Genomic DNA, 21,273 nt, shown 5'->3' with positions numbered 1-21,273 from the left:
TACGCAATAAAGTTTATTATATTATTATTTTGACTATGCTTCCCTAGGTTTGCTATGCCTCTAAAGTCCGACCAGGGGCTCCTTTTTGAACCCCCTTTTTTTCTTTCTTGCTATTCAATTATACGGATGTGGCCATAGGAGTGGTTCCCTTTATATTTTATTCTTATTTTTTTAATAGTAATGGCGGAGATCAGTGATTTTTAGCAGGACTGCGACATTGCGGTGGACAGATTGGATACCTAACTGACATTTTTTACACTTTTTTGGGAACCAGTGACATTATTACAGTATTCAGTGCTAAAAATATGCACTGTTATTGTACTAATGACACTGGCAGGGAAGGGGTTAACACCATGGCCGATCAAGGGGTTAAATGCAGGTGTTTTCTAACTGTATGGGGGACTGTGTGACTGGAGAAACACACAGATCCGTCTTCCTGCATAGCAGAAAGACAGGATCTGTGTGATCTCCCCTGTCACAACGGAGATTTGCCTTGTTTACACAGGCAGATTCCCGTTCTGTTACTGCGGGGGAACGATCGCAGGTGCCCGCTGGACCAGCTGATTGGCTCCCCCCGCTGGCCAATGGGAGCGCATGTGCGGCCACAAAACTGAGTTGCCAAGCCGACGTACACCTACGGCGATTGGCGGGTTCGTGCCACCTTGCCGCAGTATAATGACTGGTTGGCAAGCGGTTAACTTTCACACAAACCAAATCATTTCTAGATTGTAAGCTCTAACGAGCAGGGTCCTCTGATCCTTCCTGTATTGAATTGTAAATGTACTGTCTTCCCTGATGTTGTAAAGCGCTGCGCAGACTGTTGGCGCTGTATAAATCCTATATAATAATAATAATAATAATAATAATATACACTGTTTTGTAAAAAAAAAAAGACGTGTAGCAGAATACATTTTGGCATAAATTTATGAAGAAGTTTGATTTTATTGGATATGTTTTATAACAGAAAATATTATTTATTTTTTTTATTTTTTTTATTTTTGTTTTTTCTTTATATTGCAAAAAAAAACAAAAAAAAAAAAACCCAGTGGTAGTCAAATACCACCAAAAGAAAGCTCTATTTGTGTGAAAAATAATATAAATTTCATTTGGGTACAGTGTTGCACGACCGTGCAATTACCAGTTAAAATAGCGCAGTGCTGAATAGCAAAAAAATGGCCTGGTCAAGAAGAGGAAAAACCTTCCGGAGCGGAGTGGTTAAAGTGAGAGCAGGCTCAGCCCCTGAGGGGGCATATTACTTCCCCAGCTAGACAGTGCTGGCCAATAAGGAATGAGTGGAGAGGAAATGGTTAGTGTGTAACCACACAGACAGACAGGGTAACATAAGCTCACTAGGGGTGTCACCCTCCTGTAATAATAATTTGGCACACTGTTACTGGATTGAACCCGCTCTGCCCCGAGGATGGAGACGTGGTGTACGGATTCATGACGTCCATGTCAGGTGAAGAGCATTTCCGGTGCTCTGGGTGTACAAAGATGGCGACGGCCGAAGGGTTTTTTTGTGTTCTTTTCTTATAAGTAGGATCTGTATACGTTATTCTTGGGTATACAAAGATGGCGGCGGAAGGTCTTTCTAGAACCGAGGGGCTAGTATACATAATCTCTGGGTATACAAAGATGGCGCCGTCAAGTTTTTTTCGGTTTACATTGTCGCCAGGTGTACAAAGATGGCGGCGGGCCGAAGGTTTTTCTTGAAAGGAGGGGCTGATATACATTACCCCTCCCCTCTGTCGCTGTGTGCTGTCACTGTGTGAGCTCTGAACACCGGGGCTGGAGGGGTAGAGGAGCCCCGGGATCATGGAGAGTAATAAGGATGAGGCCAATCGGTGTTTACTGATCGCCAAGACAGCGCTGCTAACCGGGCACCGGGAGAAGGCCCGAAAATTCCTGAATAAAGCTGAGAAGCTGTATCCCAATTCAGAGGCCCGGGGTGAGTCGGGGCCCTTGTGTGTTCATAGTGGTTAGAAGTGTGTGACAGGGCAGAGCCTGTGTACTACTTCCTGATGGCAGGCTTGGCATGGCTCATCATGGTGATGGGAGGTGTATGATGGTCTAGGGGGGTGATGGGAGGTGTATGATGGTCTAGGGAGGTGATGGGAGGTGTATGATGGTCTAGGGGGGTGATGGGAGGTGTATGATGGTCTAGGGAGGTGATGGGAGGTGTATGATGGTCTAGGGAGGTGATGGGAGGTGTATGATGGTCTAGGGGGGTGATGGGAGGTGTATGATGGTCTAGGGAGGTGATGGGAGGTGTATGATGGTCTAGGGGGGTGATGGGAGGTGTATGATGGTCTAGGGGGGTGATGGGAGGTGTATGATGGTCTAGGGGGGTGATGGGAGGTGTATGATGGTCTAGGGGGGTGATGGGAGGTGTATGATGGTCTAGGGGGGTGATGGGAGGTGTATGATGGTCTAGAGGGGTGATGGGAGGTGTATGATGGTCTAGGGGGGTGATGGGAGGTGTATGATGGTCTAGAGGGGTGATGGGAGGTGTATGATGGTCTAGGGGGGTGATGGGAGGTGTATGATGGTCTAGGGGGGTGATGGGAGGTGTATGATGGTCTAGAGGGGTGATGGGAGGTGTATGATGGTCATGGGGGGTGATGGGAGGTGTATGATGGTCTATGGGGGGTGATGGGAGGTGTATGATGGTCATGGGGGGTGATGGGAGGTGTATGATGGTCTAGGGGGGTGATGGGAGGTGTATGATGGTCTAGGGGGGTGATGGGAGGTATATGATGGTCTAGGGGGGTGATGGGAGGTGTATGATGGTCTAGGGGGGGTGATGGGAGGTGTATGGTGACATATGATGGCGATTGGAGGTGTATGATGGTGTACAGTATCTCACAAAAGTGAGTACACCCCTCACATTTTTGGAAAATATTTTATTATATCTTTTCATGTGACAACACTGAAGAAATGACACTTTGGGGTTAAATTACTAAAGGCAAAAAGACTGTGCACTTTGAAAAGTGCAGTTGCACACTGCAAGAGCAGTTGCTCCAGAGTTTAGTAAATGGGCAGAAGCTCTGCTGACTTTCATCAACCAATCATGTGCAAGCAAAAATGCTGTTTTTTTTTTTTTTATTTTCCTTGCATGTGATTGGGTATTCTTTACAAAGTAAAACTTTACCTCATTTACTAAGCTCTGGAGCAACTGCACTTGCAGAGTGCAATTACACTTTCCAAGGTGCACAGTCTGTTGGCCTTTAGTAAATCAACCCCTTTGCTACAATGTAAAGTAGCAAGTGTACAGCTTGTATAACAGTGTAAATTTGCTGTCCCTTCAAAATAACTCAACACACAGCCATTAATGTCTAAACTGCTGGCAACAAAAGTGAGTACGCCCCTAAGTGAAAATGTCCAAATTGGGCCCAATTAGCCATTTTCCCTCCCCGATGTCATGTAACTCGTTAATGTTCAAGGTCTCAGGTGTGAATGGGGAGCAGGTGTGTTAAATTTGGTGTTATCTCTCTCACTCTCTTACTGGTCACTGGAAGTTCAACATGGTACCTCACGGCAAAGAACTGTCTGAGGATCTGAAAAAAAAAAGAATTGTTGCTCTACATAAAGATGGCCTAGGCTATAAGAAGATTTCCAAGACCCTGAAACTGAGCTGCAGTACGGTGGCCAAGACCATATAGCGGTTTAACAGGACAGGTTCCACTCAGAACAGGCCTTGTCATGGTCAACCAAAGTTGAGTGCACATGCTCAGCGTCATATCCAGAGGTTGTCTTTGGGAAATAGACATATGAGTGCTGCCAGCATTGCTGCAGAGGTTGAAGGGGTGGGGGTCAGCCTGTCAGTGCTCAGACCATACTCCGCACACTGCATCAAATTGGTCTGCATGGCTTTTGTCCCAGAAGAAAGCCTCTTCTAAAGATGATGCACAAGAAAGCCCACAAACAGTTTGCTGAAGACAAGCCGACTAAGGACATGGATTACTGGAACCTTGTCCTGTGGTCTGATGAGACTAGGGTTGCACCGATACTAGTATCGGTGCCGATACAGAGTATTTGCAAGTATCGGTACTCGTGCAAATGCACCGATACCTGAAACCAATACTTTCAGGCTCAGTTCTTTGAGCTGTCAGTGGGTCTCCCCAGTGTTAAAGAAGTCTGGTAATTGTAGCTGTCAAAAAAAAAAAAAAAAAAGCAGCCGGCAATGTTTATTAACAACATTGCTCAGACCTGAAACACTAAAATAAAAAGAAACATTGTTTCTTTTTGTATATTTATGTTTCTTCATCTGCAGATTAAAGGGATGAACACATGTTCCTCTGTTTAACCCCTTAATTTTCTCTAATCAGCCTTAATTAACTCCCTATTCTCCTACCATTTAATTATTTTCCTGCTTTTTTTTCTTTCGTTCACATCTCTTTTATAAACGATAAACAATTAAAACTTTTATTTTTTTCGTTTGCTTTGTTATTGAATATTTTTACACATATATATCAACAAATATTTACAAAATTGACATTGAAAAAGCGCTAAATTAAAAAAATAAATAAATTTATTTCATTTGTAAATAACTTTTCAATGCTTTGTACCATTGCTGACTGCTGAAGTTAAAACAAAACAGTTGCAGTAGGCATCGGTAATTGGTATTGGCGAGTACTAAAGAAAAAGTATCGGTACTTGTACTCATTGTAAGAAAAAATGGTATCGGTGCATCCCTCGATGAGACCAAGATAAACTTATTTGGTTCAGATGGTGTCAACCGTGTGTGGCGGCAACCAGGTGAGGAGTACAAAGACAAGTGTGTCTTGCCTACAGTCAAGCATGGTGGTGGGAGTGTCATGGTCTGGGGCTGCATGAGTGCTGCCGGCACTGGGGAGCTACAGTTCATTGAGGGAACCATCAATGCCAACATGTACTGTGACATACTGAAGTAGAGCACGATCCCCTCCCTTAGGAGATTGGGCCGCAGGGCATTATTCCAACATAACGACCCCAAATACACCTCCAAGACGACCACTGCCTTGCTAAAGAAGCTGAAGATAAAGGTGATGGACTAGCCAAGCTGGTCTCCAGACCTAAATCTATTGAGCATCTGTGGGGCATCCTCAAATGAAAGGTGGAAGAGTGCAAGTTCTCTAACACCCACCAGCTCTGTGATGTCATCATGGAGGAGTGGAAGAGGACTCCAGTGGCAACTTGTGAAACTCTGGTGAACTCCATGCTCAAGAGGGTTAAGGCAGTGCTGGAAAATAATGGTGGCCAAACAAAATATTGACACTTTGGGCCCAATTTGGACATTTTCATTTAGGGGTGTACTCACTTTTTTTGCCAGGGGTTTAGACATTAATGGCTGTGTGTTGAGTTATTTTAAGGGGACAGAAAATTTACACAGTTATATATGCTGTACACTCACTACTTTATATTGTAGCAAAGTGTAATTCTTCAGTGTTGTCACATGAAAAGATATAATAAAATATTTACAAAAATGTGAGGGGTGTGTACTCAATGGTGTACTCAGTGGTGTATGGAGGGTGTGGGGGTGATTTGGGGTGTTTCCGGGTGTACAGGGGACTGCTGGGCCTCTCATTTCTAACCTCCCACCTTAACCTAAAATGGCCAACATATATATATTTTTTCACATTTCTTTCTATTGGGGCACATTGGTCCAGCCTGCCCCCGTTCTACCATACTTGCCTAGATGCTATCCACGTCTGATATCCCAAGAGGCATCAGAGATCTAGACATAACGCTGGAGGAAGACCTTGCCGTGCATCTTTAAAGAAGAGCTCCAGACATTTTTGTGTTTATTAAAAGTCAGCAACTACAAAAAGTGTAATAAACACACACTCATCTGTCCCAGGATCCAAGGATGTGGGCACCCGAACCCTCAATCCTTGCCCTTTCTTCTCGCTGGCGCAGACTTTACAAGTGTGGGCACCCGGCTGTGACAACTTGCGGCTTCAGAGCCGGGTGCGCACTGGGCATGTGTGAGTAGCGCTGTGCTTCCCGAATGGCCGGGCAATCTTCTGGGACCTGTGACATGTCCAAGAGGATTGCAGGGAGGGAGAGAACTTCCACTTGTATCGCTGTCTGGCCAGAAGTGGGAGCGGGTACCTGTCAAAACTAGGAGTGCTTAAAGCTAAATACCTTTTCTCATCAGCAGTATATAGCAGTCTTGTGACTTCTGTCAGTGTCTGGCCAAGCACCGGTTAAAGCTTGTAGGAGGAATTTTCATTCTCCTACAAGCTTTAAGTTTTTCAGTGTTGTGAAAAACTTGGCAGACTGCCTTTTTTTTTTTTTTGACAGCTGAGTGAGCAGAGAACTCTCTACACTTGTTACATGAATGAATCTGGAAATTCTGCATAGAGATCGCGAGGGGGGGTTGAATCGAGATTGCAATTTTTTTTTTAACGATTAATCGTGCAGCTCTACTAGCAATACACACCAAATTGAACATGTGCAGCTGCCCTCGAGGCTCTGTCCTATCAGGAGAAGGGTTGGGGACAGTGGAAGCCGCAGCAGTTATCGATTCCTGACGCTATTGTTTGCACCAGCCCCAATCGCCAAAATGAATGTAGCCTTACAATGGAACTTTAATTGCGCTTTAACTGCTTCCCAAAACAGATTTGAGGGATGCCCTTAAAGCGGAGTTCCACCCAAAAGTGGAACTGCTGCTCATTTGTCTCCTCTCCCCCTCCGGTGCCACAATTGGCACCTTTCGGTGGGGAGGGGGGACAGGATACCTGTCTTTAACAGGTATCCTGTTCCCACTTCCGGGAGTCCGCATCACGGCCCATGACGTCACCGCGGGGCTCCCACCTCCTTCCCCTGTCGCCAGACCAGTAGGAGAGAGGAGCGGGGCCATGCGCATGCACAGTAGGGTTCCTGGCGTGAAGCCGTAGAGCTACACTGCCAGGTTCCCTTACCCGCAATGGTGGCGGCAGCACCCGACCGCTAATGTAAACATCAGCTGCTGTGCCAACATCACTGGACTCCAGGACAGGTAAGTGTCCTATTATTAAAAGCCAGCGGCTGCAGTATGTGTAGCTGCAGGCTTTTAATTATTATTATTTTTGGGCGGACCTCCGCTTTAATGATAAATGTAACTACAGTTGCGTATGTGAGCTCTCAACCGAACTGTTAAGCCATGAAAAGGCTGGGGTCATAGATGATCACATGTGCAGTACCATGACAGCTGCAGATCAAATGGAGGCAAAGATGGCAGCTTCCTTGGCTGTAAATTCAAGAGGATTTAGGTCTACTATAAAAGTTTGTTTAGCCCAAACAAACTATTTACTGCATTAACAGGTGCACTTCCTGTGCACACTGTATTAACTGTATATAGCATCCGCTACATATGGTATAGAGCACTGTGTTCCAGCAGTGGAATGGGAACCTCCTGTCTCCTGGAACAAAATTGAGTCAGCCATTCTTGGGAAGCTTTGTATTCTGTGAATGAATACAAAGCTATCTTCTGGCTGAGGCGGACATGATGAGGTCCTCTATCTATCTCTGCATCTCATCATATCAGAGGAAGTTTTGTACTACTTCTTCATAGAATACAAAGCTTCCTGTGAATGACTGAGCAGCACTCGGCCTGATTCGATTTTGTTCCAGGAGACAGGAAGTTCCCATTCCACTGCCTGAACACAGCTCTGTATGCTGTGTGTATCTGAGAATATATATAGCACACACAGCTGCTGCATATCAGTGAAATAGTTCATTTAGACCAGCTCAACCCAAACAACTTAAAGGGACATTAAACGTGCAGTTGGGCTATAAACCAGCATAAAATGTAAGAAGGGATGGAGGGCAAAAAGTGAACCAGAGATGTGAAGTTCCTCAGCACGGCTTTACGAATTTACTTGTTGCATTTTATTTATGGGTGGGGGGGGGGAGCAGAAAAGAGGAGAGCCCAGTCACGTGACCTGCCAAAGATGTGACAAACATCTCCTTCTCTCAAGTAATATTCTCTAGAGCATTATGCAGAGAACATGCAGTAGGATGCAGGAGGCTGCACAACACTCTACTTTTTTATGAATGAAATAAAAAATGCAGGTACAGTGTGGAGTAAGCACTTCAGTGTATGCTTTAGGTCTTCTGTCAATAGGCTTTGGGCTTGTGTTGGTGGCCTCATTTGAGATACTTCAGTGGTCATTCAGAATTCATTGACAGATGTATTTAACCTGTACTTGACCTATTTCTTACCTGCTTCAAGATAGCAAGACCTGCATTTAAAGTGAAGAAAACCTAGTTAACACAAGCCCTTAAAGAGGACCTTCAATCCCCCCTTTGAAATGTGTTAAAGTTGTAGTCTGCTTTTTATGAACACTTAATAAATACACCCACATTAATAAACAAAAAATTGCATTTTGCATTCAGGCCTGCAGAGCATTGTGACCATGATCAGTGCATCATGCACCTGGATTGCTTACAATTAGCGCCTGGTCCATATGGATCTGGAGAAAGTAATTGTTGGACTACAAGTGTGGTGACACAGCACTTGAGCTTCATTGAGATCTGTGAGTCCCTCTGGCACAGGGCAGATGGGGCTTTTAGTCTTTACATCCACAGACCCCGTGAATGGATCATGGAATGGTTAACCTGGCTATGTTGGCTCCATCCTTGCGACCATGCTAAATTGGAAACTTAAAGCCGAGTTCCACCCAGGAATGGAACTTCCGCTTATGTGATTCCTCCCTCCCTCCTCCTGTGCCACTTTTGGCACCTTTCGGGGGGATGAGCGGGTATCTGTCTTTTACAGCTTCCCTGTCCCCACTTTAGGGAGACCAGCCTGCGGCAAATTAAGTCAGCAGCTCCTCCTCCCTCCCCTTCTTCTGGGCAAGTGAGAGAGCGCCTCGCGCATGCGCAGTAGGGATCCGGCCGTGAAGGCGAAAGGCTACCCTGCTGGGTTCCCTTTCCCACAGTGGCGGCGGCAGCACCTGACTAGCCGAGGTAAACATCGACTGCGATGCCGACATCGCTGGACTCCAGGACAGGTAAGTGTCCTAATGTTAGTGTTGGCCTTTCATTTGAATCAGGACAGTATTTTGCCTTCTTTTTTCTCTCAGCCTCGTTTGATGGAAGAGAGATGACTGCACTTCTTAGATGTAGTGCGAACAGTCAGTCTTATTGTCTAGATCTGCGGAGATCCGAGGATCAGACTCCTTTTTGGTTTTACCAGAAGGACCCAAGAAGGGGCAGGCAGCTTCCAAGGCTTCCATTGCCCATTGGGTCCGTCAATTGGTCATTCAGGCCTATGGTCTGAAACATAAAGCTCCTCCCTTTCATGGTGAGAGCTCATTCTACCAGGGGTGTAGGAACCTCTTGGCCTTTTAGCCATCAGGTATCTGTGGCTTGGATTTGTAAGGCTGCTACCTGGTCTTCAGTGCATACGTTTACAAAATTTTATCGAGTGGATGTTCAAGCAGCCGGTGATTTGGTTTTCAGCCGCAGTGTACTGTGGGTTGCCATATAAGATTTGATGGATATTGTTTGGGCAGGGTGTCTCCCTCCCCTTCGATTTTTCCCAGGCATTTTGTCGGGGTAATGGCTGGTGTTAATGCTCCAATCATCTTGGCACCATGGTTGATTATGGTGTCAGGGTGATTGAAGCGCATCTATTATTACATTGTAATATAAAACAAAATGGTTCAAGTCCCCATAATGCAGAATCAGTGGGAGCCCTGAACATGTCACTTGCCACTGTCGCCGGCCGCCAGATGCAGCTTGTCGCTTGCCACTGCCGCCGGCCGCCAGATGCAGCTTGTCGCTTGCCACTGTCGCCGGCCGCCAGATGCAGCTTGTCGCTTGCCACTGTCGCCGGCCGCCAGATGCAGCTTGTCGCTTGCCACTGTCGCCGGCCACCAGATGCAGCTTGTCGCTTGCCACTGTCGCCGGCCGCCAGATGCAGCTTGTCGCTTGCCACTGTCGCCGGCCGCCAGATGCAGCTTGTCGCTTGCCACTGTCGCCGGCGGCCAGATGCAGCTTGCCACGTCGCCTGCCTTCAGGTGCAGCTTGTCCCCTGCCACATCACATGCCACCACATGCAGAATATCACTTGCTACATCGCTTGCCACAAGATGCAGATTGTCACTGCATTGGTGGCAGCACTGGTCCATTTAGCACGGAGGCAGACTTCTGTGCAGTGGTCAGTTCTGAGTAAGTCCAGGAGAGCGGTGATACAGGGGTGGGCGGTGAGAGATGATGTCACCTCTCTGCTCCCCGTCGCAGCTCTGACATTGAAGAGGCCTGGTGGTGAGGGCGCAAAAGCAGTGATTTAGGGCCGGCAGAGAGATGTCATCTCTGCTCGCCTGTCCGCTTCTCTCATCCACCCGGCTCTCTCTTATCCGCCTGGCTCTCTCATACCACCTGTCACACCTGCAGCCTGGCTGCAGAGAGGCTGCGACCCGGTGGTTGGGGACCCCTGCTTTAAAGAACTACGGTATATAGGATTTTAATGGAATTCACAAAAATGCACACAGATTAAAATGAAATTATTTATTTGTGATAAACGGTTGAAAATTGTACATGGTATACAGTATATCGGGTGACAATATACACAGTTACTTCTATTGCTATGTCTGTACTGTCCCAGAGGCCTTATAGTAAGGGTATATTGATTAAATGTATTATTTGGTGGGTGTGGGAGACTGCCACATTCAACAGTGTCCCATATTCCTACCCACTGGATGATACATTTATTGATATATCCTTGCTAGAAGACCTCTGGGGCTGTTAAGACGTACTACATAGCAACAGACATGACTGTGTATATTTTCAGGCGATAGGCTGTGTTTTATGTAATATTTTAAAACATTTATTGCAAATTTAATTTTAATCCTTGTACGTTTGATTGTGAATGCCATTCAAATCCTGTATAGTCTTTTGAAGCATTATGTTGTAGGAAGCCTTTGTTTTCATAACATTATACTCATTCATTATATATTCTACTTGCAGCTGTATCTGGTCTTGTTAAGGTTAAAATTACATGAACGTGTTGCAAGCATGTGCAGTATGTGTTTATATGTAAACTGACATTTCAGCTATGCAAGTTCATGATGGGTCAGACTGGCCGAGCCGGTCATTGCAGTGTATGCTGACTTGAATCTCTCATTTAAATTAGTAATGTGCTATGGAGTCTTCATTAACTGATTAACACTTTGCTGAGACATGATCTAAGGTGTTGGATCACACACATTACATTTTCTTGTGTAGCTAGTGTATGCAGTACTGTAGTTGCACTGTTTGCAGTACACTGTTGTTCAGGATTTGACCAGGCTATCACATTAAAGTAGATGAAATTCTAGTTCCATGTCTGTTTCTGTGCTAATTGTGTGGCAGCTTTATTGCCTCAACTTAAAGCCCAACTCCGGGTAAAAAAATTCTTCCACATCCAGTGGGGCTGTGCCCGCAATGCACTGGTCAACTGTTTGTTTTTGTCTAGGGGTGAGCAGAAATCTTTTATATTTGATCGTCCTATAAACTACGCTCCCCAGCGGCCTATCGGTGGGCTGTTCCTGGTCTGTGCAGTCTGCTCTGGGCATGATGACATCAGGAATAGTCCACCACACAACACCACTCTACCACAGGAAGTGGGGTGAGGCAAGAGCCACAGGGGCCACTTTTTTGCTGGGAGGATCAGGTTAGTATATCTCTGCTCTCCTCGGCTCTAAAAAAAAAACAAGTAGCCCATGCAATGTGGGAACAGCCCCACTGCTGGGGGGAAAAAATGTTTTGCCCGGAGTTGGGCTTTAATATAAAAGTAAGGTGGGGTTACTGAATCCTACAGATTATGTGCATGTTTAAAGGCCATGTTTGTTGAAGTGGTGCTCCCATGTAGTTTGTTTTTTTTTTTTTTATCATAGTATGGGAAAGTTTGAGATGCTCTTTCAGATTTTTTCTGATGTCCCGGGTGATCACTGGAACAGGAAGTGAGGGGAAATTTTCCCAAGAGCACAGTGTTGGCTGTGGAAACCCAAGTTTCAGTCTTCAGGCTTTTTATCCTTGACTAAAAGTTTGGGCTGAGTCTAAAGCCCCATACATGCTATCAGATTTTCTGCAGATTTTTTTTTTCCTTCAGATTTACCAAAACCATATAATATGAGGCAGGGCTGGGAGATTTTCCAAAAAAAAAAAATCTGTGATTTTCTGAAAAAAAACAAACTCGATTCACGATTCTAATTGAGTTTGTGTTTTTTTTTTTTTTTTTTGGACACCACGCCGGTCCTGAGAAGCTGCGGGCAGGAGTTTTTAGGCGAGGCTGCGGCTTCGGACTAGTCCGTGGCGTCCGGCCTCGCCTAAAAACTCCTGCCCGCAGCTCCTCAGGACCGGCGCGGTGAAAAAAAAAAATCCAAAAAAATCGATTTGCTTAAATTTTCAATCAATTTGACCTCTCAACTCGATTCAAGATTTAAATCTATTTTTTTTTTTTTTTCCCCAGCCCTAATGAGGTCAAACCTTAGGAGTTTCAATGTGTATGCAATCAGGCAGGCCCTTACACTACATGGTTTTGGTAAATCTGAAGACAAAAATCAGCAGAAAATCTGATAGTGTGTATGGGGCTTTAAAGTGATTCTGACGTCAAAAAGGTTTGAAAAAACACTTACCTAGGTCCAGTGCTGTGCCTGGCTGCAGCCCTTCTCCCCCCTCACAGGCTACATTGATAGGACAACTTTACAGTTGCCACAGGGTGAAAGTCCGCTTTAAAGTGGTTGTAAAACCCATTCATGAAATTTGACCTGGGCACATACAGTGCCTTGCAAAAGTAATCACCCCCTTGGCTTTTTACCCATTTTGTTACATTACAGCCTTTAGTTCAATATTTTTTTTAATCTGAATTATATTTGATGGATCAGAACACAATAGTCTAAGTTGTTGAAGTAAAAGTAGAAAAATATATACATAAAATTATTTTTCAGAAAAAAAAAAAAAAACTGGTAATTGGCATGTGCGTATGTATTCACCCCCTTTGTTATGAAGCCCATAAAAAAGCTTTGGTGCAACCAATTACCTTCAGAAGTCACATAATTGGTGAAATGATGTCCACCTGTATGCAATCTAAGTGTCACATGATCTGTCATTACATATACACACCTTTTTGAAAGGCCCCAGAGGCTGCAACACCTAAGCAAGAGGCACCACTAACCAAACACTGCCATGAAGACCAAGGAACTCTCCAGACAAGTAAGGGACACTGTTGTTGAGAAGTACAAGTCAGGGTTAGGTTATAAAAAAAAAAAAAAAAAAATCCAAATCTTTGATGATCCCTAGGAGCACCATCAAATCTATCATAACCAAATGGAAAGAACATGGCACAACAACAAATCTGCCAAGAGACAGCTGCACACCAAAACTCACAGACCGGGCAAGGAGGACATTAATCAGAGAGGCAGCACAGAGACTTAAGGTAACCCTGGAGGAGCTGCAGAGTTCCACAGCAGACACTGGAGTTATCTGTACGTAGGACGACAATAAGCCGCACACTCCATAGAGTTGGGCCTTATGGCAGAGTGGCCTGAAGAAAGCCATTACGTTCAGCAAAAAAACAAAATGGCATGTTTTGAGTTTCCGAAAAGGCATGTGGGCGACCCCCAAAATGTATGGAGGAAGATGCTCTGGTCTGATGAGACTAAATTGAACTTTTTGGCTATTAAAGAAAACGCTGTCTGCTGCAAACCCAACACATCACATCACCCAAAGAACACCTTCCCCATAGTGAAACATGGTGGTGGCAGCATCATGCTGTGGGGATGTTTTTCAGCAGTCGGGACCGGGAAACTGGTCAGAGTTGAGTGAAAGATGGATGGTGCTTGTCCTGAAGCTTGGAATACTGAAGTATTTCCCTTTGATTCTATTACACAGTGGGGGGGATCTGCTGCCCTGTTTTAAGGCTAACCCCCTCCAGACGGCTCCATGGTCTGGAAGGAAGGCATTGTTCTGTGTTTGACTGTTTGTTTATGTACTTTAATTACCCCCTGGGGCTTCTCTGTGTCATTACACATATCAGTTCTCCTATTCAAGCTATTGGACCAATCCCTGCTGACCCTGTTTCAAGTCCTCATTTGCATGGACAAGAGTGAAGACTCGAGTGTACTTTACAATTGACCAATAGGAAAGTGGTTGTTGGGGGCGGGGTTTTCAAACTGCTGTGTATAAAAGTGTGTTGTGTGCATCAATAAAAGTGAGATTCCTGTTTGAACTTACATACAGCCTGCCTGGTGTTTGTTCTGAGCTATCACAACTGGATTTGAACGGCACATAGCTGTAGTTCGAATCCCGGAGCATCGGATGACCGAACTACAGATGTTGCGATCTGCAATCTGATTCTATAGCCGCAGAGGAGTGTCGGGAGAGTGGAACCGATCGAGCAGGGGCTCGTTACAGTGCTAAATACAGGGATATTCTTGAGCAAAACCTGTACCACTCTGTGTGTGATTTGAGGCTAGGACAGAGGTTCACCTTCCAGCAGGACAATGACCCCAAACACACTGCTAAAGCAACACTTGAGTGGTTTAAGGGGAAACACGTAAATGTGTTGGAATGGCCTAGTCAAACCAGACCTCAATCCAATAAAAAATCTGTCGTCAGACTTAGATTGCTGTTCACAAGCGCAAACTGTCCAATTTAAGGAGCTGGAGCAGTTTGGCAAGGTTTTGCAAGGAGGAATGGGCAAAAATCCCAGTGGTAAGATGTGGCAAGCTCATAGAGACTTATCCAAAGCAACTTGGAGCTGTGATAGCCGCAGAAGGTGGCTCTACAAAGTATTGACTTTAGGGGGGTGAATAGTTATGCACGTTGACTTTTTCTGTTATTTTGTCCTATTTGTTTGCTTCACATTAAAAAAAAAAAAAAAAACAAATCTTCAAAGTTGCGGCCATGTTCTGTAAATTAAATGATGCAAATCCTCAAACAGTCCATGTTAATTCCAGGTTGTAAGGCAACAGAAAACACAAAACATGCCAAGGGGGGTGAATACTTTTGCAAGGCACTGTATATCTGTAGTGTTTATCTCTCTCCAAAGCTGTTAGTGCTGTGTCTTTCTGTCGCGCTGTTCCTCTGTTATCAGCATGATAACTTCTGACAAGTTCTCCGACAACCGAGATAAAAGCAGCTGAAAATTTGTGTTGGGGGGAGATAAGCAGAGAGCTTGTCTATTCAGAGCACAGCTCTACACAATTTCTTCATTCCTCTGCCAATATGGAGTGGGGGGTGTGCTTTTCCTCCAATCGGCTCTCACACGGTGTAGGCGACTCCTCCTCTCCCCCTCCCTCCCTACTATCTTCTGAGACACGTCACAGGTCCCAGAAGATTGCCTGGCAATTCAGGACGTGCATGCTCAGTGCGCACCTGGCTGCCACAGCTGGGTGCCCACACTTGTGATCCCAGCGTCAGGGAGAGGAGAGGGAGAGAAGCAAGGGTTCGGGTGGCCGCATCGCTGTACCGTGGGACAGGTGCGGGCGAAGTGGGAGCTGGGTACCTGCTTTGAATGGCAGTGCACTGTAGCACTCAATTTACTGTGGGTTGCAGTAATATGCATTATAAGACACATGGCTTGTGTTATGGTGTGAACTAGCTTTAACTGTTCCTCTTTACAGCAAGACCTCAATTTTTGTGCTTTCTCATTTCCAATGACTGTTCCTATTACAACAGCTGTGTCCTATTTAAAGCCTCAAACACTTTTGCCCCTTTCACATGAGTGGACCGAACGGTTCCCCCTAAAAAAACATGACAGGTGGACCCAATCGTACCCTCCATTGCCCTCAGTGGAGCGGCGCATATCAACGGACATGTGTCTGACACCCGCTGGCATCCAATCAAATCCTGTCCTCTAAAAACTGATGGGGATCTGTTCCCCATGGCGGATCAGATGACAGTCAGATAGAAACGGACAGGTGGTCCATTTCTATCTGACTGCCCCATAGAGAACAGTGGGCTGATACAGAGCGGACATGGACCTGTCATCTGCCAGCTCAGCGGGGATTAGCAGACAGATTGCTCTCTGAGCAGGCTGATCCACTGCTGGAGTCCACCCCATGTGAAAGGGTCCTTGGGCTGGCCATGAATGAGTCCCTTTTTTATTTCTCTTCAACCAGCAAGCTGAACAAAAAATAGTGACCTGATTCCCCCACCCACACATTCGAGGTGGATAAGGGGAATCCTCCTTGCCGTGTCTTTACATTCTGACAGCAGGGAGACTTCCCCGCCATCAGAATACACAGATCAGCACTGCAATCTATACCCTTTGGCACTGATCGAACAGAAATGTTCCAACAAGGAAGTTGAACCATACATGGATTGAAATTGTTCTGACCCCTGCAGAACCAGCTGAATTTTGTCCCCTGTATGGCCAGATTTACACATGGATGTGGCCTGCTCTGTTTTATGCAGAGCACACAGCCTAAAATTGTCCCTAACACCGCACTAAAACTTTGTGTCCACTTAGGACACTGTTTCTGTTAAGGCACTTAGGATGCTTTCGGTCTTAACTATGGCTTCTTCCTTGAATGCCTGCTGTCAGAGTTCTTCGCCTCGAGGAAATGAGTTCTAAACCATTGTGGGCAGATGCTGAGAACAGCCAGGACATCTACTCTGTAAAATGGCCATAGGGAGAATATTGTGTGGAATCTTGTAACTCATACAGTAAGCACAGCAAAGTACCCATGCCAAGAAATGAACAATGATCACCAAGCATTTGTACATGTTTTAAGGCTGTCATCTTTTCATTTAGATCACAGATTTTGAATATATTTTTGTTTTTCTTTAAGAACTGCTGGCAAAACTTGAAAAAGATGATGGTACAACAAGGAATGGACCTCAGGCGGCAAAACCTTCCGATGTAGACGAGCAACTCAAGCAAAATACAGAGAAGGAAAATGTTGCTGGGGATGTTGTAAAGAGTTACACAAAAGAACAGATGGAAGGCGTACAAAGGTAATTATACTTTTCTGATGAAAACAGTATTGAGGTGGAGCATGTGTGAGGTGTGTGTTTTTATTTTGTTGTTGTTTTTTTTTTTTTTTTTTTTGTTTTGTTCTTTTTGGGCATAGAAAATACATGTATCTTCACAGATCCCCTCTTATCTTATTTAATCAGATCTTCCAGTTTTTTACAAGATTGGGAGAATGTGAATCTGTGGTTTGCCTCTTTCCTTAACACCTAACCTTCCCTTTTGCCCCTTTTTTTCATTTACTGGGAACAAAGAGAAATGCCTGGAACATCTAGGTATGAAATGGGGCTTGTGACTCGTGTTGGTTTCCCTCAATATTATCACAGGAATATGGGAATAAAGTTCTCAGCCCTGTATGAGTTTACATAGGTTCTTCTTCCTTCCCTCCCAGTGGTAGAATGCAGTGACAGGGAGCAAAGTAGTGGTGGTAATTTTATTCTTTATGAATCCGTTTCTTGGTCAGCATGGAAAATGAACAGGTTCAGTTTTAAAGTGTTACTAAACCCACAACCTTAACCACTTCCGGACCGCCCACCGTCGTTTTACGTGATGACTTTGAAGGAGGATATCGTTGTTATGGCAGCAGCTTGCTGCCATAACCCCGGTATCCTCTTCAGCGGGCGGTCCTCTACAAGATAAAAGTGGTCTCTGCGGCGGATTCGTCGTGAGATCACTTTTATCGGAGGCAGGAGAGGCCCCCCCCCCCCCTTCCCGCCGCGATCTGGTGCCCTCCGCCGCTTACCAGAGCCGTCGGCAGTGGTGGGGGCGATCGCGTCTGTTCTCCTGTCAGGTATGAAAACGAGTGAGGGGAAGAGGGCCCCACACGTCTCCATATCATTGCAGGGCGGAAGCGACATCAAAACATCACTTCCGCCCATAGCTCTTAAAGGGACTTTTTTTTTAAAATGACAAAATGTTTTTTGTTTTTTTTTTTTTTTCATTTTTTTTTATTGCATTTTAACCACTTCAATACCAGACACTTAGACGCCTTCCCGCCCAGACCAATTTTCAGCTTTCAGTGCTGTCGCAATTTGAATGACAATTGCGCGGTCATGCTACACTGTACCCAAACAAATTTTTTTATCATTTTGTTCCCACAAATAGAGCTTTCTTTTGGTGGTATTTGATCACCTCTGCGGTTTTTATTTTTTGCACAACAAATAAAAAAAGACAGAAATTTAAAAAAAAAAACAAGTTTTTCTTTGTTTCTGTTAACATTTTTTGCAAATAAGTAAGTTTTCTGCTTCAACGACGGGCACTGATATGGCTGCACTGACGGGCACTGATATGGCTGCACTGATACGGCAGCACTGATGGGCACCGATGAGGTGGCACTGATGATGGGCTCTCGTAGGTGGCACTGATGGGCTCTCGTAGGTGGCACTGATGGGCTCTCGTAGGTGGCACTGATGGGCTCTCGTAGGTGGCACTGATGGGCTCTCGTAGGTGGCACTGATGGGCTCTCGTAGGTGGCACTGATGGGCTCTCGTAGGTGGCACTGATGGGCTCTCGTAGGTGGCACTGATGGGCTCTCGTAGGTGCACCGATTGGTACTTATGGGTGGCACTGATGGGTACTTATGGGTGGCACTGATAGGTGGGCACTGACAGGTGGCACCGATGGGCAATGACAGGTGGCACTGATGACACTGATTGGTGGCACTGATAAAATGTATTGGTGGCATTGCTGGGCATAACTAAAACATAATGATGCCAATCAGTGCCCATTTGTGGGCACTGATTGGAACATATTGGGCACATGTGGATGGCCATGGGGTACATACCTGGCCATCCACATGTTGCCCCCTTCCCTGGTGGTCCTAGTGGCGTCCCTGGTGGTCCAGTGTGGTGATCTGAGTGGGGGCTGCGCTGATAAACAATCAGCGCAGACCCCCCTGTCAGGAGAACCGCCGATTGGCTCTCCTCTACTTGCGTCTGTCAGACGCGAGTGAGGAAAAGCCGATCAACGGCTCTTCCTATTGACAGCGTGATCAGCCGTGATTGGACACGGCTGATCATGTGGTAAAGAGCCTCCGCCGGAAGCTCTTTACCAAGATCGGTGGAGCGGTGTGTCAGGCTGACACACCGCTCCACCGATCGCCGCGATGCGCGCCCCCGCGGGCACGCGGCGGCATGTTATCCTGCTGGACGTCATATGACGCCCAGTCAGGATAACAGAACCACTTCCCGGACGTCAATCCGCTATAGGGCGGGCGGGAAGTGGTTAATGTAAATATGAGATCTCAGGTCTTTTTGACCCAGATCTCATATTTAAGAGGTCCTGTGTCATGCTTTTTTCTATTACAAGGGATGTTTATATTCCTTGTAATAGGAATAAAAGTGACTTTTACAAAAAAAAAAAAAAAAAAAAGTAAAATGAATAAGGAAAAAAAAAAATTTTTAAACGCGCCCCGTCCCGACGAGCTCGTGTGCAGAAGCGAACGCATACGTGACTAGCGCCCGCATATGAAAACGATGTTCAAACCACACATGTGAGGTATCGCCGCGATCGGTAGAGCCAGAGCAATAATTCTAGCCCTAGACCTCCTCTGTAACTTAAAACATGCAACCTGTCACATTTTTTTTAAACGTCGCCTATGGAGATTTTTAAGGGTAAAAGTTTGTCGCCATTCCACGTGCAGACGCAATTTTGAAGCGTGACATGTTGACTATCAATTTACTCGGCCTAACATTATCTTTTACAATATAAAAGAAAATTGGGCTTACTTTACTGTTGTCTTATTTTTTAATTCAAAAAGGGTTTTTTTTCCAAAAAAGTGCACTTGTAAGACCGCTGCGCAAATAAGGTGTTACAGAAAGTATTGCATCGACCGCCATTTTATTCTCTAGGGTGTTAGGAAAAAAAATGTGTAATGTTTGGGGGTTCTAAGTAATTTTCTAGAAACAAAAAACAAAAAAAACTGTTTTTAAAGTGGAGGGCCACCCTAAAAAAAAAAAAAAAATTGCATGAAAAATCCTAAAAAAAAATAAAAAAAAATTTGAAAAAAAAAATTTTTTAAACTTACCTAAACCCTTGTTGCTAGGCAGTCTTCCTAATCTGCCTCTTCCTATTCTGCTGCGTGTTCTGCTCCTCGGTGAGCGGCCCCCTTGCCTTCTGGGAACTGTGTGTGTTCCCAAAACACCACAGGGCCATTCACAGAGCGCCGCTCGCGCGTGCGCAGTACGAAACTGGCAGTGGAGCCGCAAGGCTCCACTGCCTGTTTCCCTTACTTAGGATGTTGGTCCCGGGACCCGAGAGCCGAGGGACGGGTTGGCCTTGGGCGGCTGACATCGCGGGCACCCAGGACAGGTAAGTACTTATTTAAAGTCAGCAGTAAGGATGAGCTCCGGCATGTTCACATGCTGCACGTGCAGAGCCCGCCAGGAAGTCGGCAATGCGCTACGCTAATCACAGGCAGTAAGACACTTCCTGATCTCTGCAGCCGCACATAGAGAAATGTCTCACTGCCTGTGATTAGCGCTGTGCAGTGCCGAGTTCCTGGTGGGCTCGGCACGTGCAGCATGCGAACACGCCGGAGCTTATCCTTAGTCAACAGCTACAGTGTTTGTAGCTGCTGACTTTTAAATTTTTTTTTTTTTTTCTCAGGGACGGAATCCCGCTTTAACTTGTAAACAACAAATCTCAAAAATAGGCTTGGTCTTTAAGTGGTTAAAATCAGTCTGCATATGCAGTAAAGCGTGCTTGATACTCACTGTTGAACCTAAGGTGTTAATCCTCTGCATTAGAGCTGCACGATTCTGGCCAAAATGAGAATCACAATTTTTTTGCTTCGAATAAAAAGATCATGATTCTCTCACGATTCTCGCGACGTAAAATCTTTCACATTATACAAAAAAAAAAAATTGGCTAACTTTACTGGTTATTATTATATATTTATTTATTTTTTTTAATTCATTAAAGTAATTTTTTTCCAAAAAAATTGCATTTGAAAGACCGCTGCGCAAATACAGTGTGACATAAAATATTGTAACAACCACCATTTTATTCTCTAGGGTGTTTACTAAAAAAAATATATATAATGTTTGGGGGTTCTAAGTAATTTTCTACCAAAAAAAGATTTTAACGTGAAACCAACAAATGTCAGAACAAAGTTTAGTGTTTAAGTGGTTAAACACAGTCTATTTCATTGACAAATGGTTACAATATTTATACTTAAGTTCAACTGATAAAGAATGTTGTGATTCTTGGCAGACTGCCCATTTTTTTCCTTCCTTTTGATGGCTGTGGCTTCAGAAGAGCAGAGAGAATTCTTTGCATATAAAGAATTGTGAAACATTTTAGTCAAGATCGCGATAACGATTCTTGACGATTAATTGTGCAGCTCT

General features: G+C 45.0%; 1 protein-coding gene across 1 annotated transcript in view; it reads left to right on the top strand.

Annotated features, from left to right (window-relative positions):
* The first annotated feature begins 1,581 nt into the window (after positions 1 to 1,581).
* The window catches only part of DNAJB14 (DnaJ heat shock protein family (Hsp40) member B14), a 70,554-nt gene continuing 50,862 nt past the window's right edge, over positions 1,582 to 21,273 (top strand). Inside the window, exons 1-2 of the mRNA XM_073601502.1 lie at positions 1,582 to 1,948; positions 16,746 to 16,911. Of these exons, the coding sequence (XP_073457603.1) occupies positions 1,816 to 1,948; positions 16,746 to 16,911 (299 nt within the window). The 5' untranslated portion in view covers positions 1,582 to 1,815. The remainder of the gene's footprint in view (positions 1,949 to 16,745; positions 16,912 to 21,273) is intronic.

This window comes from Aquarana catesbeiana, linkage group LG01, assembly GCF_042186555.1.
Source record: "Aquarana catesbeiana isolate 2022-GZ linkage group LG01, ASM4218655v1, whole genome shotgun sequence".
NCBI lineage: Eukaryota > Metazoa > Chordata > Amphibia > Anura > Ranidae > Aquarana > Aquarana catesbeiana.
The sequence above is the reverse complement of the archived record's forward strand: the minus strand, read 5'-3'. Positions and strand labels throughout refer to the sequence as shown.